This window comes from Hyposmocoma kahamanoa, unplaced genomic scaffold, assembly GCF_003589595.1.
Source record: "Hyposmocoma kahamanoa isolate Upper Pololo Valley unplaced genomic scaffold, ASM358959v1 270, whole genome shotgun sequence".
NCBI lineage: Eukaryota > Metazoa > Arthropoda > Insecta > Lepidoptera > Cosmopterigidae > Hyposmocoma > Hyposmocoma kahamanoa.
In genome coordinates this window covers 2,333,889-2,353,306 of record NW_020653770.1, presented here as the reverse complement: position 1 = coordinate 2,353,306, position 19,418 = coordinate 2,333,889, and the positions used below count along the sequence as shown (strand labels likewise).

General features: G+C 38.2%; 2 protein-coding genes across 2 annotated transcripts; both read left to right on the top strand.

Moving 5' to 3' along the window:
* Window positions 1-1,654: 1,654 nt before the first annotated feature.
* LOC113229027 (facilitated trehalose transporter Tret1-like) lies at window positions 1,655-14,964 on the top strand. The gene is made up of 9 exons (XM_026462498.1): window positions 1,655-1,865; window positions 9,424-9,533; window positions 9,792-9,911; window positions 10,145-10,300; window positions 10,727-10,894; window positions 11,363-11,495; window positions 11,883-12,112; window positions 13,869-14,063; window positions 14,424-14,964. Exons 1-9 carry the CDS (start codon window positions 1,655-1,657, stop codon window positions 14,685-14,687), a joined length of 1,587 nt encoding a protein of 528 aa, XP_026318283.1. The 3' UTR covers window positions 14,688-14,964.
* A 1,173-nt stretch (window positions 14,965-16,137) lies between these two features.
* LOC113229054 (solute carrier family 2, facilitated glucose transporter member 8-like) lies at window positions 16,138-19,049 on the top strand. The gene is made up of 4 exons (XM_026462538.1): window positions 16,138-16,235; window positions 16,601-16,710; window positions 16,883-17,002; window positions 18,822-19,049. Exons 1-4 carry the CDS (start codon window positions 16,169-16,171, stop codon window positions 19,032-19,034), a joined length of 510 nt encoding a protein of 169 aa, XP_026318323.1. The 5' UTR covers window positions 16,138-16,168; the 3' UTR covers window positions 19,035-19,049.
* Window positions 19,050-19,418: the final 369 nt, after the last annotated feature.

Below are 19,418 nucleotides of genomic sequence, written 5' to 3'. Positions count from 1 at the left end.
AATACCAGTTGGTTTACATTCAACCGACGGAGTAAGTCCACTCATTATTTTCTTGACATACCGTTGCAGCGTTGTGTGACAAATCTTCAATTCACGCGAAACGGTTTTTAATGTGCATCCATCTTCAATGACCGTGTCAGCAGCTCCTTATAACAGGTCCTGGGAAGTAGTTCTCCCCCTTTTGGCCTGTATTTTCTCATTTATCAAACAAAATAATAAAGGTTAATAAAGGTTCGTGGGGGTTGGTTGTGCCGCGGTACAATTGACCCCTGATGAAAGGCACTTTTTACCCCGTTTAGACGGCGTTAACATTTTATCATATGACAAAAAAAACAATCTGCTTATGGCGTTAAAATTGCATAAGTTAACATTATTGGACAAATTACAAATGTATTAGTATAACTCCCATATCCGTAGCACCAGAAATGCTAACTTGAGACCAAAAAATATTTACTCACGTGGCCGCCGTGTATGCGCTAGACCGCCAGATAGCTCGACATTTGAAGATGAAATACGAATATATAGCTATCTCTTTCCGTTTTTTAAATATTTGCATCGGCACAACTTACCCCCGGCACTTTCAGTCCCGCTCTCTCCTATCCTTAATTGATTTGACGACATCACAGTACAATAATCAGATTCTTATTTTACAAGCTGTGATAATAGTGTGAACCCGTGTCTATGTACATTTGTCACGATGACGGTTTCGTTTAAAACTTTCTCCTTGCAGGGCTCGTACCGTTTTCATAAATATCATAGACGCTGAAATAATTTCATACTGTTTTTAAGTCAAATCACGAGAAACTAGTCTGATAGAAAAGTTTTCATTAAGATATAATAAATAATCTTATCAAAACCATAAAGCAAAATTATATGACTCCACCATCCAGCGTATAATGAACTCTGTTATAATAGTCCACTTATTTTAATCTTTCACCATTGTATCGTACATGGGCTGATACAGATATTCTAAAGTTTATGCACCGAAATATCTGGATTTATAAAAAAATAAATAAACTACAATTATAGGAGTAAACACATAAAAAATACATAATTACAAAATCAGAATCAGCGCCACCTAATAACAAATTAAAGAACTAACTCAACAAGCTCCAGATTACCACAAGCCTTTTATGCAGCCTAGTGGTATAATAGAAATTATTTATAATAATGTCTTTATTATTAAAAAATTTGTAATGAATTTGAGGATAGAGATTTTTATTTTTCAATCGTTCTTATTTTTGTTATTCTTTCTATACGAAATTGTCTACATTGAATTGCGCAAGTCTGTTTTTTTTAGAGTAGAAGATCTTATATGCGAGGACGCTTATTCAGCAGTAGCTAACGAATTTCATAATTTTCACATGATAGTTTTCGGCATTAAGTGGTGTTATAAGCAAAACGCTTTGTCTAATAATTAAAAAGTAGCCTGTGCCTGGCAAACTTATTTGCTAAACTCAGTCCATTGCACCTGTTCTCTGTATAGAAGGTGCCTCATCACTGAGGGTCATGCCCGAATGAAATCACTTTGGAGCGCATAAACGACCTCTAACTGTTTCAATGTTTGCACAGAATTGATCAGACGTTGCCTGATAAACCTAAACTATTTAATGGTACATTCCCATGGCCCGTGATGTCAATCGCGTCGATTTAGATGGTCGAGCTCACGAAACAGGCGAATCCGGGCGGCCTCGGGCCGACTCGCGTGCTTTTGCACAGACCGCCCGCTCTCACGTCGCCTTTTATGTTACCGACTACCGGCGAATCCGAACAGGCCGCCACAGGCGAGCGCGGGCGCGCTCGGGCAGCCCTTTTACCACAGCGCGTTTTCAAGAAACCATGGCCGTGTGAAGCCGCTTTTATAGGTAATCATTCTATGAATGATTATCACTAATAACAGGTTTCTTAACACGGTATGACTTCTTTTTATTTTCCCGATATTTCGGAACGGTTGCACGCTCCATGGCACACAACTCAACTCGAGTTCAGTTTCGCGTGTGGATACAGTGAGTGTGGTTTGTGTGAAAAAAGTGAGTAACAATGGTAATGCCATAACAAATCGCGATGAAGGTAGTTGTCGACAGCGCAAGAAGGTAGACAGATCTGTCTGCTCTTAAAGCTGTCATCTGCCGCCGTCCAGTCAACCCGTGACCATGGAGCATGCAACCGTTCCGAAATATCGGGAAAATAAAAAGAAGTCATACCGTGGTAAAAAACCTGATATTAGTGATAATCATTTAGTGAATAACCACGAAAGTCTTAAAATCTATATAATCATTCCATGCTCTCTTACTTCCTGCACATGAGTTATGCCAATCGAAGACTGGGAAATGTGGGACATCATTGTCATTATTTTAACATACGCCTTCGGCACTCGACACCGCCATTTAAAAACCACATCGTTTATCAGTTTACGTTCTATTATTATTCTTTGCATATAATAAATTATTTGTCACTATACAACTTTAACACTGTTAATTTTAGCAGCAACAGAACTCCTTGTGAAAGAGTTGCCCAGGGAAGTACTGACACCATACGAGTACCTACATATAGCTACCAACATCAGTAATGTGAGCAAAAGTTTTGAAGGGAGTTGGTGAAACAGGTACAAGGGATTTTTCAACTTTATGTCACAGAGTGAGGCGCACTGCCGTGTCAGGCGTATATCCGTTAACTTAAGATACATGAGTTACGGGTAACAACTCTGAATCGTATTTTTTCTATCTACTGCATCCACCCATCAAACATTTATTTGAATATTGTCCACCAGTTCGTTGAAATTGGCTGTCACACAACTCATGTCACAATATATGAGCGCGAAAAGTTTCACCACACGACGGTCAAAATATATCTCAGTTGACTAAAGTTACATGAGTTAGCCGTGACGAGTTTACATGAAGATTTGGAAGACCTCCATCACACTTGATGAAAAATAATAATGGGGTCGTTGATGAAGCATGAAGACCTTGAAAAGGTTCTAGTTATAGCGTTCGGGGAATAAGTCTGCACGGAGAAAATTTTACTTAATTTAATTTAACTTAGCTTGCCATAAAAACATGAAAGCGTAGCGCTTCGCTAACTATATAGGGGTGGAACTCCAGCCTACGTCTAGTTCCTTGATGATGGAAAAATAAAGGCGGATTTAATTAGGGCATTCCATTATATTCCCTTCGTGATATATCATTATATCGTGATAGTCAAGAGTCTGAAGCTTGTCATCTACTAAACCGAGTCACCTACAAGCCTCTTCACAGTCACACATAGGTAAGCCTCTTGACATACTTTTCAACTAAATCCAAGGAGGCCAGTTGGTATATAGCAGAACTATCTCACAGGTGGCAGCCGTATTCAATACACGACCGAACTTGTCCTTGGTACAGCTAAAGCAACTGTCGCGGTGTGTGCTCACCTGAGGCGCTAACCTTTTGGGAACCGAATGAAGTCAGTGACAACCTATGACAATCCTTTACACTACGTTATAGTACATTTCGCGTATACCTTAAGGATCGGTAGAGAGGGTCACTATAAAAAAAAAGTAATGTAGAAAGACATGGGGCTAGTCCGTTGTGTGTTTTCCCTATCTACTGACCCGAGAGATAAGGGGTTACGGGGAGATTACGGGCTCCTCGGTAAGACCAGACTACGACGGGCGTCCGGGCCAAGTCCTCCGCCAGTGATACGCCTTCACGGGCGTCACTGGCTGACCCGAACACTGGACCCGCCGGGGCTTGTGGTAGCTGCAGAGACGAACATGTTCGTCTGCCTCGGTGACGTGTGACTACAGCGTCTACCTTGTGCGCCGCTAGCGCATCTTAGTAGCGGTCTAGACCATACATATTATATCTATGGTCTAGACGAGGTTCTAAGGCGAAGTGAGTTGCCCGTATAGTTGAAAGCAATGTCCGGACATTGTCACAAGACACTGCGGTCGACTTCTCCAGCATGAGCCCGGAGAGCTAGTAGAGGATGAGCTAGACATTTCTCCGGTCCCTCCAGTCGCGTAGGATCTCGAAAAAAAGAATAACAGTTCCACCACTAAGTGGATATTTGGTAGTGGACTTTAGAGTCAACGGCTTAGCGGTAGCGACCGTTAGTTGTGTAATGCACAACGTGAAGTGAGCGTGCCTACAACTCCGGTACCTATCTGGGAAATAGGAAGAGTACTGTACGTGCACCGGGGCAGCTCACTCGACGCACTAGCCTCATGAGAACAGTATGAAGTCAGTGACAACCCTGTACACGGGCTGATCTGGGGTCATGACATGAACTTATAAGGTCCCTGTGCATGCACAGGTTGTAGTGTTATTCCTGAATAACCAAAAGATTGATAGGGAGGGTCATTGTAATCAAAACACATGTTGAAGATACGGGGCTCTCCCGATGTGAAATAACGCCTCATCCTGGAAAGGATGTCAAGGCGCCTCGCTGCATTTTTGGCTATAGATTCTATGCATTTATGCAGAAAGCAAATCATTTTGCGTTAAACGTGCTGAGCGTAAGTCCTATATCTTTAGATACAGAACGTCACTTGATTTAATTTGTATGGGGAGTTTGTTACGCGAAACTATATTATCAATAATAAATTTAAAAATTGACACTTCAGAGATCTGAAACATTCCCCGTATTCCTTACGCTTTAACCAATCTTTTTACGTTTTTTTTTTCAATAATTCCATAAAATCTTCGTAAAATAAAGGCAAATTAGGAAAAAAAACTTCTTCTCAAAACTAGGTTTCGTGACATACGTGAGATACGTCTGACACGGCAGCGCAGTGTCCCTCAGATCATTGCGGTTCTCTGAGTGGATAGGCGTTAATGGGTAGGCGTGTCGCTTACCACGCGCACGACTTACTGATTCAGTCATGTGATATCATAAAAGAAGGCGAATTGACTGAACTTTTGTTACTGTGCTGTTATTAAATACGAGATTGTTGTAAGCTAACGCTACCTTAATACAGGCTTGTGATCTGTTAAAGTTTATTACAAAATGAATTTATTCCTTCATGGTTTATCTCAGACAATAGCGGTGGGTCATGGCGTAAAACCAGGGCTCCGTCACTCGCTCAAGGTTACGCAATAAGTGCCTACAGCTGAGTGTACCGATGTCGGCACAAGCGGTCTTAGGTACTAGTCTTTCATAGAGCATTCGACTCCGCACGACTGCACACGGCGATCAACATTATTTTCACCTCTCTAAGCGTGTGCTTAGGTTTCTTTTTCCGCGTAGTGAGGGCCTGGTGTCATTAGTCAGATTTAGTAGGCTAATTATAGAGTACATGTTTTCGACTTTGTATGAGTGTGATGTATCTTAAGTAAACTGTGATAAAACTGTGGATATATAAATAAAATGGCGTAGTTTCTTGAGAGTTTCGTCTGGGACTTAGGATTTGAATGACGGTCGCTATCCTCTGCTATACCAGGGCCGCCAAAATAGTAACCCAAAACTGACGTCGCTTTATATATAGGATGATAAGAGAAAGAAATACTTACCCATTAGTAATCATAAAAGAATATTACAAGGGATAAAGTTATAAACACGCTGATATTAGTTACTCGATTTCGTCAAAACGTTTTTACCGTTTTCGATGACTGGTAGTGCATTTTAATTCAAACAAAGTCGTAAGAGAAGATTGAAGGTTTTTATGTCAAGTTTCAATATAAAAACTACGGTACAAATGCTTCTGCTCCGTAAAAGTGATGTCAATATTAGTTTTGTCAACATACAATCATAACGTCATATATCTATAAACTAAACAGACTCGTCTTTATTACATCATTAGTGCACAAAGAAATATGGTTTAGAACACACGCTTTTGATGCAAAAATTGTATTAAATGATATTACGTAATACTTACTTACTATACTCACTAGTTTTTTTTTTAAATATATGGATAGTATATGAAAGTGTATGGGCAAGGATAGAACATGGAACTGCCTTTTTTTGGATCTAAATTTTGTTAATAAGGAAAACCTAAAATGTGTACCAGAGATTAAATTCGTGGTCTTTATAAAAAGAAAAATTATTAATAGTGTCTGTAAATACTTTAAAAACTTTGTAGTAAAGATAATTTTGTAGATAAAAATGAAGAAGTATTATTTCTTTTTTGGAGAAGGCAGTAAAGTGAATCAAATAATATGTGCTGTTTCAAGTAAGTATAATTGTTAATTACATAGCTTTATTGATTTCATATAACTCCTGAGCAAGAGGATGCCTCGTAAAGAGGCAAAAGACATGTCAGGTATATTTTGAGTGGTGGTACTTGTAAGGTTGCGCTTTTTTTTGTTTTTTTTTTATTAATGTTACGCGGAGGGAGAATAGCTGCATTAAAAAAATATTCAACACGATTTAGCACATTAAAATTTAACACGATTTTATTAGCATTAGATAGCTCCTTGTGAAAGGGTTTGTCCAGGGTTGTACTGCCACCTTATCTATTTCTGCCGCCAAGTAGTAATGTTAATATTACTGTGTTCCGGTTTTGAAGGGTAAGGGTGAACTTATCAAAAATGAGAATTGTCAACTTATGTCTCAGGGTGACAGGCGCAGTGGCAGCGCCCTTCAGATCTTTGCGATTTAAAGCTCTGAGTGGCACTGCAACCGTTATGGACAGGCGTGTAGCTTACCATCCGGCGCACGACTTGTTCGTCCCGGCACTTGATATTATAAATACAAGAAATACCTTCATTGGGTTCGCGGTATAGCAAATTAATTTACTACCATTTTTAATAGTATGTTCTTTTTTTTGTATTTTTTTTGTATGTATGTTACGCGATAGCTCCGGTATTTGTGAACCGATTTTCATGATTCTTTTTTTGTTGGAAAGGGGGTATTTCCATAGTGGTCCCATTTCATTTTGAAGAAAATCATCCACCTCAAAGGGTGGCTGTTCACGCATGAAGATTCATTTATATAAATAGCGCCTAACTTTAATTTAGGAGCAATTACTTTTAGCAATTATTTAGTTGATTTTGCTATTTCTCCAATTCAAGGCGTTTTTCTCTCTATATACTTTGAGTAGTGTCGTAGTGAGAACCTATTTTTATTATCTCCAGTATCAAGTCCTGTATAGTGGCGAACTAGGGAATATTTCAATAAAACTTAGCAAATAGACGTAATTCCACGTACTTTTCAGGTCGGTTTTTTTAGTACTCTGTACTGAGATTATTATTTATCAGCAACGCATTTGAGATGTTAAGAAGCATTTTTTTTAGCATCGCTGAAGACACAAGATGTGCAACGTGCAACTGGGGGTCTTCGTTTTGTAGTGTCGATGGCATACACATAATGCTTGCCATCATGGTGAAAGGATTTGGCAATCAGCGTGTGGTACTCTTCGACTGTTGCCCAGGATTTGCCATAGGGTGGCCTGGTTTAAGACGACGCACTTAAGGTTTGAGACCGTGTAGAAGGAAAACAAAAATGTTAGAAAATCAGCTATTGTTTTATTTTATAGTCTACTTATCTGACTCTTACATACTAACGTGAAAATCAGTTATATATAATAGTGTGGTTGTAAGTGATAAAAAAGTGCATAATGGGATTTGCGTACTCTTACAATGGGTAAAAGTACGCTTGTGTGTCGGCAAGAGTACGCAACACCTTTTTTGATAGGACTGCGTTTATCGGTTGCATGAATCACCTCCATACCTTTCTGGTAATGTGATTTTTTGTCTCGGTATGCCTATGCATAGCCCCATAGCCTTTGCTCATGGAGAGCTGAGAAGAGTCTACTTGTGTCACGTACATTCCTCAGTTACAGTGGTGATGGTGCTTCAAGCGCACTTGCAGCCGATATTTCAGACACATTCGGAGCACATGTCTCAGGTCTGTTAAACCTTTAAAAATACTAGACTTCAAAATACTAGGTTTCAGTTGACTTAGAACGAGACATAGCGACAGAAATTTTGTTCAGAAGTACACTATTCTAAAAAATGGTATGAGATCACGCGCGCATTCTTACAACACGTCGAGTTGCGTACTCTTGCACACTTCAGCCATTTCAGAATAAAACTGCTACTAACCCCATCTGTTGCAAGTGAACAGAACCTTTTGCAGTTTGACCTCTAGACGAGTTTTTGGGCGATTTCTCACAAAGTCAGTTTTAAAAAAATATGCTTACTTTACTCTCAGTAACAATTTCAAAATACCGAAAAGTTTTATAGAAATACATCAAAATGTTCAGACTTAGGTAGTTTCTTGGTTTTCAATATTTTTCCGCACAACTATCTCCATTTCCTAGCACTACAAAATGACACTGAACTTAGTTGCGTGTTGTAAATCACTTCTCGGCAATGTACATTGCGTACCCTTATCGGATGCGTCATCTTAGACCAGCCTAGAATGAGGGTTCAGAGATACTAGATTAACCCGATGTGATTCAAGCTCAAGTCAAAGTCAAGATGGCAACATACTATTCAAAGTCAATGTAGTCTCTATAATAAAATAAGTATTGATAGGATAAGAAGAAGCATCACAGATGAATTAGGCGGTGGTTTCCACTTTCCATCGAATGGCATGTTTCTGGTTTTAATATCATAAAAACGTTCTACCTAAAATCTACTATATCCCCTTGTGTGTTTCTAGAATGAAGCATATTCTATCAAGGAACATAATTATATTTCTTGGGAGCATTAGATTGTTTGATTGGTTGATAACTTGTGGATCTTTACGTTAACATGAAGAAAAAATCATAATAAACCAACGTAATTTTAAAATCCGATCATCATTCTTAGCTTCTCATTAAGTTTGCTATCCGCATTGGATCAGCATGGATACATTATGTGGAGATCTTGACAATTTTTTAATACTTCACAATTTTGTGGAGATCTTGACAACTTTTTAATACTTCACAATTTTTTTTGTAAAATTGTTTAATTATAATTATTAATGCAAAGATCGAACACTCAGAAAAAACACTCAGAAAAAATTCCTTCGATCCGGTCGGATTCGAACCGACGTCTTCTTGCATACCGTAGCAAACGCTATACCAACTAAGCCACGGAACGATCCAACGATGATCATAGATGGCGCTACGACTAAAAAAAGTCGTTAAAAGACCAAGTACAAAGACACGACGCAAGCACATAGAAAAATTCGTGAGGTCCGATGGTTCGTTCAGTGGCTTAATTGGTATAGTGTCTGGCACGGTATGCAAGAAGACGTCGGTTCGAATCCGACCGGATCGAAGGAATTTTTTCTGAGTGTTCGATCTTTGCATTAATAATTATAACAAACTAGTGGAGTAATTTCACAAAAAATAATTGAATATCAATTCAATAAAAATTTTATTAAATTGTTTAATTTCAAGAACTTAAAATATCTAAGAACCTCAAGTACATTGGAGCCTTCTCGAGCTGATGAACATCATCACCTTTGATGTTTAGCCAGTCTTGCTATCCTGTTGTTAAGTTCTTTGATTTTCAGTAAACATTTTGGTGTTTGTGTACGGGGCTTCCATTGGCTGGATGTCGCCGATGACGTTGTTGCTGCAATCTGACAAATCACCCGTTGGAAGACCTCTTTCCGACGCTGAGGTAAAAAAATAATCAAATTATGAGAATTCAGGTACCGCTTGTAAATAAACGTACCTATGTATATGCCTAGAGACCTTAAAGTTTAATTTTAGCTGGAAGTAAAATGTCCGGCATGGTAACCGTTCGGCCACCGAGGCAGTTAAACAATTTTTAAATAATTGTTCGTATTTGTAACGTTTAATGGTGAAACGTTATTAATATCGCTACGTGCGCACTTATTTGTATATTCATCTTAACAATTTTCTGCGTTATTCACAGATTTCATGGATAGCGTCTATTGCCTATTTGACATGTGTTCCAGCAGATTTTCTGATAGCATATCTTAGTGACAAGATTGGAAGAAAGAATTCTTTGTTCTTACTATCTTTGACGTCAGTTGTGAGTACTTTACATATTTTATTTGGGATTTTACCTTACTCATCATCTCCAGTTCTTATTCCCCCTTGAGGTTGGTCAATACACAAATATGCAATTAATATTTTCTGGTCCATATAGCTTTGACTTGTTTTTTGTTAAACCAAGACCTAAGCCTACCACTATTTCTAGAATCATTTAGAAAAAAAACAATGCCAAGCTATTCCATCTATCTGACAACGATTTTGTGTGAACAGTGTTGCTGGGCCATTAAACTTTGTTCATATGAAGTCTGGGCCTTCGTGCTGGCCAGAGCTCTCATGGGCATCGTCATGGGAGGCGCATACGTCACCTGCCCGCTGTATACCAAGGATATTTCTGAGGACTCGGTTAGAGGTCTTTTGGGGTCTCTGGTATGTAGGTTCATATATTTCTTGTCTTAGATTCACGAAGACAGGGCATTTATCTGAGCTCGAAATTTTGAATAGTTTTTTATGCCATATCGTAATTTCTTATAATAATGAAAGTAGCCAGAAACGTCACTGTTGTTTCTAGCAATGCACCCAAATGGAAAACAGTTTATAAATGATACGTATGCAAGTATGTAAGAATGTTGGAAAGACAATGGGAGATTGAAACATAGGTTACAAAGGATCGAATTTGTTCTAGTTTATTATGGTAATAGCAAAACACCTTCAAAAACTTGCTTAGTTAAGATTCTATATCTGTTTGACAAAGTCACACATCGATACCCTTAATGGCATACCATCATATTGTACTGAAAGGTTGGTGGTGAAATGCTGCCTTACCTATAATGATGTAAAACAAATCTTCCGCAGGTAATTCTTTTCCACACAACAGGCAACCTATTTTCTTACATCATCGGGGATCTATTGAGCTTCAGAATAGTTTTGTGGATATGTTTGACTATTGCAATATTTCATTTAATATTGTGCATAATTATCCCAGAGTCGCCTTCGTTTTTGATCAAACAAGGAAAGGAAGATGTGGGTACAGATAATTAATTTTAATCATAATCTTCATCGCACTGGTCCATTGTTTTTCAAGTAATTACATAATTTCTCAACATTATCTCCGAAGCGTATGGATTTTTTCTCATATTTTCCATGGGTACAGAGTGTGCCGTTTTCGTCCTTTTGATGCGATTATAGACTATTTATCTGTTGCATGATTTTTCTTGAGCTTTCATGGCTGCTGATAAGAACTAAATAATCATCTCAAGTTTTATAAACTTTAGATTATTAACAAGTATTTTTGATTAGACACGTATTATTCTACTTTTCTATGATTGAAATAAGAAATTCCTTAAATAATCAACAACTTCTAAAGCTTACTGCACGACTTCACGTACATCACTACTTTTATTTGTTTTTGTAGTTTTCACTTTCCATATCACTTTTACATCATCTACATTAGACGAATTTTAGAAATTTTTAAGCCCCTTGTCATTACAGAAAGCAGTAAAAATTCTAGCGTGGCTTCGATGCAGAAGGGAGACTGACAGTCTTGTTCAAAGAGAGATAGAGATTATCAAAAAAGAACAGAAGACCGACGAAAACAGCAGTAATTTCGCTCTTAAAGCTATTTGTAAGTAACTGTTTTGGATCGATTCTTTTACATTCTATCGTGCAATAATCTCCTTTACGGGAATAAAAAGATCAAAGTCAATTAATCTGTTACAAATGGTAGAACACCTGCAGCGTTGCTGTACTCTGGATTGGATCGTAATTACAAGTGCAGAAGACTTTAAATCTGGCCATTGTCACGTCTCATGGCCGGTAATGCAAATGTAATATTAAGGTATCAATCTAATACAAAGCATCACAGGTAGGTTGCACGTCGGCGTATATGTGTGTAACAAGTGCAACAAAAATGGTGCGCTTGCAAAAACAAATTAGACTTGCGATACGGCTGACACGGCCACTACCCCTACCTGTGAAATCCTTTCAACAATTGTCATTTTCATTGTTTCAGTAAAAGATAAAATACTATTTAGAGCGTTTAAAATCGCTATCATTGTAGCACTAGCCCGTGAGGTGTGCGGTGCTATACCAGTCCTTAATTTCGCTGGAGACATCTTCGCTACAGCGTCTAAGGGAACTAATTTTGTACTGACCCCGAACCAGCAGGCCATGATGCTTGGTCTCATACAGGTGACTGGATCAATGTTGGGTTCCAGTGTCGTTGAGAAGGCAGGAAGGAAGGTAAGAGATGACTTTGAACTGAAACTTGAAACTTTGAGTATATCGCTAAAGAATTTGGTTAAAAATATGTAAAGATTGGCGAAATATGTTTGAAGGAAGGATTGTTTTATACGCCTTATAAAACTGCACATGCACGCACGCATTCATGCACTCTTTTCACTCATAATATTCACATATAATCACTTTCCTATCACACTTACTAATTTTTCTATTGAAACTAATTTCTCATACTAGTTTCAACCTTTTCTCAAAATAATAAATAAATAGTATATTTTCTATAGCATCACGCCAATGTTACGTTACAACGTTACAACCCTTAACGTCTTAGTAGTTTCAAAAACATCGTAACATTGTATCATTGAAATCCGATGGTGGACACCTATAGTACAGATCCAACCTAGATTAGGCACCAGTCTTCCACCTCGCAATGTCACTGTACGATGATCTTTACTTTAATTGCCCTGTGAAATGTATTGTTAAGGTGGAAAGAACGATAAATCATTTTGATTTGATTTTTAACCGACTTCAAAAAAGGAGGAGGTTCTCAATTCGTCTGTATGTTCTTTTTTTTGTATGTATGTTACGCGATAACTCCGGTATTTGTGAACCGATTTTCATGATTCTTTTTTTGTTGGAAAGGGGGTACTTCCATAGTGATCCCATTTCATTTTGAAGAAAAGCATCCTCCTCGGAGGGTGGCTGTTTACGCATGAAGATACATTTTTATAAATAGCGCCTAACTTTAATTTAGGAGCAATTACTTTAATGGTTGTTTTTGCTATTTCTCCAATTCAAGGCGTTTTTCTCTCAATATACTTTGAGTACTGAGAACCGATTTTTATTATCTCCAGTGTCAAGTCCTGTATAGTGGTGAACTAGGGGATATTTCAATAAAACTTAGCAAATAGACGTAATTCCACTTACTTTTGAGGTCGGTTTTTTTAGTACTCTTTTTTTTTTTTTTTTTTTTTTATACCTGACAGGCAAATGACTCCACTCCACCTGATGTTAAGTGGAAAGTGGTATCCAAACGCGAAGGAACCTAGTGCAGCGATGGAATCCTCACTGCACTAGCCGCCTCCACCCTGCCTGCCTACAATATGCCTCTTCACGCCTCGTTTGAAGGACCCCATATCATAAGAGGGAGGGAAGACATGTGCCGGAAGGGAGTTCCATTTGTCAACCGTGCGGCAGAGAAAGGAGCCACCGAACCTTTTAGTACGCGATGGAATGCGGCAGGTAGTGAAACGGTGACTACGAAGGCCAGCACGCGTGCTTCTGAGCAGGAACGGGGAAGGGGGGATGAGGTTGAACAGCTCCTCAGAGCACTCACCATGGTACATGCGGTAAAAGGCGCTAAGCGATGCAACATCTCTACGCAGTTGCAGAGGTTCAAGGCGTGATGAGACCTCTTCGTCGCCTATAATTCTAGTAGCACGACGCTGTAATTTGTCCAAGGCATCGAGTAGGTACTTGGCGGAGCCGTCCCACAAGTGCGAACAATACTCAACGCAAGACCGGACCTGTGTTTTGTACAGCAGGCATAACTGGTCCGGCGTGAAAAAACGTCGCACCTTGTTCAGGACTCCGAGTTTCCGTGAGGCTGTTTTGATCACAGATTCGATGTAGCTCCTTGGATTCAAACTCTGTACTGAGATTATTAATTTTAAGGTTTAGTATTTCTATTTTGGTTGTAAACTTGGCAGGTATTCCAAAATCTATATATACATAATAAATGTATACATCATCCTTGTAGGCACTTCTCGCCGTAACGGCCCTGATCTCCGGAATCAGCATGTGTGCCCTAGCGTCTTGGTTCGTGGCTAAATCGTACGGAGTGGACGCTGCAAGCTGGTTGCCTCTGGCTACGTTGTGCATTTGCATCTTCTGTGACTCCTCGGGGTTGCAGCCTGTCTCTGTTATCATTACCAGTGAAATATTTTCGTATAAGGTAATTAATTATTACTACTTTAGAGGTAAAGTGTACCAAGTAAGGTTTGGTCGTCTTTAAGATTCTTTTATTAGTTTTTGTAAGTTCTTTATTGACCCAAATTATAAAACCATAAATGATTTATGAATAAGCTCGGTAGCCTAACGGTTTACATTGTTGGTGCTGGATCAAGAGGTCCCGGTTTCGATATCCAGTAGCACCAAATCGGAAAATGAGCTTTCAAGGTTCTGGTCAAGTTCTGGGAAGTGCCCCAGAGCAAATTCCGTCGCTCTGGTACTCATAATAGGTACAGGGAATTCCGTTGTCTGCAATACTCCAGCTTATCTATCTCTTTTTCTAATTTATCTATTGTAATTCCAGTACCGCGGCACAGTGATGGGTACAGCAATGGCTGCGGCAGCCGTGTGTGCCTTCATTCAAATGTTCTTCTTTAAAAATCTCGCTACGTCAATTGGTCTTCACGTTTCATTCTATTTCTTTGGAGCCGTATGTATGTTTGCTGCTCTTTATACTATCCTCGTAATCCCAGAGACGAAACTAAGAAGTTTGGAAGAAGTACACCAGGATTTAAGAACGAAAAAGGAGAAAAGAGAAGAAAAAGCACTGAAAGAAGTGTCTGTTTAAATAGTTCATTTTTGTAAATAAATCATAAAGGTACCCCGCGTCTTTATTTTAAACAGAATTTTACAATCTTAATCAGTAAGAATAATATTTAGCACTCATGTAATAAAGCTATATCTGCAAATTGACCATTTTCAAGTAGGGAGGTTTAACCATTTTACGAATGAAATTTCACACTTAGAATAATAACGCATAGAAACATAGTCCCCACAGGCTAAGTGAGGCAAATTGAAGCGCGCCCAAAGGGCCTGCATGAGTGGGCGGGCCTTCAGTGCTCAAAGTCAACTTGCACCGCGAACAGCTCCAGAACTTTAGCTAAAAATGACGAAATGTGCGGTAAATAAGTGTAAAAATACGTCAGACAAACATAAAATAGATACTAACATCACATTCCACAAGGAAGTAACGCGTTTCAACTTGTATTTTTATATAAATATTCACTAAAACCGAAAATTAACCTACTACTAAAACTAGCCTACATGAATTTGATTTTTGCCTCGCTTGTGACAGTTCGTTTGATATGAAACTATCATTCTATGCGTTATTATTCTAAGATTTCACATATACATAATTTGTTTCGTGTAGTTGTTATTGTTTTTATGAATTTCATGTGATAAAATAATTTTAGACGTATTGTCACATGTCGCTTTATCGTTTCAAGTCTCTTATAATATATAGCTATATTTAACTCACATCAAGCCAAGCAAATAAGCTTATAAAATAAGTAATAACATTAGGCTTATCGAATATCACGATTATTTACTACCATGGTATTAATTTTTTTTTTTTTTGTGAAATTACCCCACTAATTTGTTATAATTTCAGTATTACAAAGGTCGAACAGTAAGAAAAATTTCTTCGATCCGGCCAGGTTCCAACACTTTCAACACTTTCGTAGATTTCTCTCAGATGGAGCTACGGTGAAAAGTCGTAGGGTCTGGTGGTTCGTTCCTTACCTCAGTTGTTATGCTCAGATCCAGCCGGATCGACAGAATTTTCTTAATGTTCAATCTTTGTACTAATAATTTTAACAAACTTATTATAAGTGTTTCATGTCACAGTCCAACTTAAAGAGCTACAGTACAAACGCTTCTGTTATTTAAGATTCATTAATAATAAAAGTGTTGTCAATGTACAATGATGTCTCTATCAATTGAAAAGACTCGGCCCAATCAAATCATTAGTGCACGAAAGAATAGCGTGTACATCACTCGCTTTTGCAAATATTATGTGAGATTATGTAATTATACCTACTAGTTATTAATTCCTTGAAATACATGGATAATGTATGAAAGGCTACGGTACTAGCAAATCATGGAACAATCCTGTTTAAAGACGAAATTATTGTGATTTTCTTTATAAAGAAACCTATAATGTGTACCAGAAAATAAACTAGTGTTGTTTTTTATAAAACAAAAAAACATTGTAGTGTCTGGTATAAAATAAAAAAAAGTTTTGTAGTGAAGATTATTTTGTAGATAAAAATGAAGAAGTATTATTTCTTTTTTGGAGAAGGCAGTAAAGTGAATCAAATAATTTGTGCTGTTTCAAGTAAGTATTAGTAGATACATACATACATATCATCAGGCTTGTTAACCACACTGGGGCAGCACAAAGTACCTTATCTGTTTTCGTACCTATGGTGTACGATCACCTGCATACTACACACTTGCTGCAATGAACCTACTGAAGGCAACAGATAGAAGTAGCTGCTTACTGGGCCAAAAATGTGGATTTTAAACAGTTAGTTATTGTTTTTTGTCATTCACTTGTTAAGAAGAAGTTCCCATGGAAAAACCCCATCGGACTGACTGCTCCGGTTTTTTGCCTTGCTATCCAATTTCACTGAACGCATGATCTTAGAGAAAATCAGTGTTCAGCCAATTAGAAGTATGTTATTTCTCATTGATTTGCAGTAAACTTTTTGGTGTTTGTGTACGGTACTACCATTGGCTGGATGTCCCCGATGACGTTGCTGCTGCAATCTGACAAATCCCCTGTTGGAAGACCTCTTTCGGATGCTGAGGTAGATAAAATAGATCGACTTGCATGTTTCGGTACCGCAAAATTCATAAAAAGATAGTCTACTTTGGTACAACTATAATTGGTGAAATTATTATACTAATTGAACAACTTTAAGGAAGATTGTAATTTCGCTTTTCTAGTTCATTATTATTTCCATTTCACATTGTTCACAGATTTCATGGATGGCTTCTGTAGCCTACTTGACATGCTTTCCAGCAGATTTTCTTGTGGCCTATCTTAGTGATAAGATCGGAAGAAAGAATTCTTTGTTATTGCTCTCTGTGACAGCTGTGGTAAGTGATTTAAGGTTTTGTTTGGTTTTTACCTATCTCATCATCTGTACTCCAGGTCTTATCCAATCAGTTCTATTTTTACACCAAATTCGTAAATTAGTGTCAGCTTCATACTTAACACGATTCAGTTCTTATAATATAGTTCTTATGTAACAGTATCTCCTGCACGCTTTCTCAGACTTCCATAAACACGACGAATATACCATAGTATAATAAGATAAATGTGGGAACTCCATAAAACCGTAACAGTGCATCTTGTATGTGTGCGCTCCCGTCGCTTGTCGTGTACGGATGCATACGTTCGCATAATCTCGCAGTGCACTCGCGTTGCATAGCGCGGGTTGTTGCATGCGCCATTCGTTATAGAATTGAACCTTTCGTAGTTCGTATTTGTGGATGTTTGAACAAGATTGTCTCAAAATTATATTCCTATAATCGAGATACCAATCCGAAAGCCTGGTTTAAAAATACGAGGGTCATGCCAAAAGAAATTAGATTTTAAAAACTTACAAAATTTATTCTTTATTACAGGTATCGATTTTTTCAAAGTATTCACCATGAACACGTATACAGTTTTCCATTCGCCTAAACCACTTGGAAAATATCTATGACCACTCTTCTTTAGACATTTCAGAAGTCTCCAAGTTATAAGCAGCCAAGGCATCTTCTTTGCTTTCAAATCGCTTGCCTTTTAATTATTCTTTAATTTTTGGAATGAGGTAAAAATCACAAGGTGCTAGGTCAGAAGAATATGGTGGGTGAGGCAGCATAGATACATTTTTTGAATGAAAATTCTGTGTTCTAGCAGAAGTGTGCGGAGCGGCGTTGTCGCGATGCTAGAGCAGGTGCCGGATTCCGGGATACACCAATCCACGCGACGTTCTCTCTGATCATCGTTAAGTTTGTGCGGAACTCACCTCGAACAACGCTTATGGAGAGACAGTTGTCCGTGAATAATGGTTATAATAATAATGCAGCAGCATTGCAAACTATACAGATATAGAACTTGAGCGAGAACTGGGCATTGGATCAGTAGATCCAATGCCCAGTTCTCGCTCAAGCTCTACATGTGTAGTTAGTCGGTTTTCACCAATTACTTTTTCAACAGCTTGAAAGTTTTCTTGAGTAACCGCGGTTCGCGCCCGACCTGACTTTGCCTCATCTTCAAAGCTTCCTCGTCCTCTTTTAAATTCAGCAAACCACTTGAAAACTGTAGCTCGTAAACAAGCAGTATCACCAAAAGTTGTGGCTAAAAGTTCAAAACATTCTTGCGGATTTAAACCGTTTTTGTAGTCCTAATAAATCATAACACGAAAATCACGTCGAGAGCTCCGAAAAATAAAAAAATTGAATAAAAAAGAATGCGATTTAAGACGTGTTCCATTTTCAAATTTATTAGTATAAATAACTTGCCTTTACGACAGTGTATAACTTGAAAGTATCAAACAAGTGATTAAAGAGTAAGTTCTTTTGGCATGACCTTCGTATCAATATATAAATACCGCAATTGAATAAAAGTTATTTCAATATAGCACTAGAATACTGTGACAAACACCTTGATTTTTTATATTTACTACCTGTACATACAACTAAAAAATAATGTGACAACCATGCAAACCGAGTAAAGAGTACACGCCAAATAGGCGGGAGTTTGCCCTGCTCGTTTTATCTATTCCATATATTGGACTTGAAACTCAATGGTTCCATGCAACTTACTCTTAGTTTCGATTAAGATTGCCTTCTACTATTTCTATAAATACAAAAAAAAATCAACGGTACCTAATACAAATCCGTCTATCGAACAATGTTCTGTGAACAGTGTTGCTGGGCCATCAAACTTTCCTCATATGAAATCTGGGCCTTCGTATTGGCAAGAGCTCTCTTGGGCATCGTCATGGGAGGCGCATACATCACTTGCCCGCTTTATACCAAAGATATTTCTGAGGACTCAATAAGAGGTGCTTTGGGATCTCTGGTAAGTACATTTCCGATAAGATCAGATAAGATCCACGTGAACAAGGCGTTAATCTAAGCATACTAATATAATATCGTTCAACTTAACTTTGCCTGTATCATAATTTCAAAACGTCTATATCCTTTTGAGCAATGCACTAGAAATTAACATGGTTCATAAAGAGATGGTTTGTAGTATTACGGAACAGCTTTCTCTTATATAAATCGATTACGATGATATGAGAATCAAATGTTTTTATGACTGTCAAATCATAACGAAACATTGGTGGTCAAATGTTGTCACACTTGCGATGGACAAGCGATTGGATCGATGAAAACGCGCGACTGCATCGATACAAACGCGCGAACGCATCTATGCAATCGCCTATAAATCTCAAGTGTAGCGATGCAATTGCGCGTATGTATCCGTGCAGTCGCGCGCTTGCATCGCTGCTTAAAATCG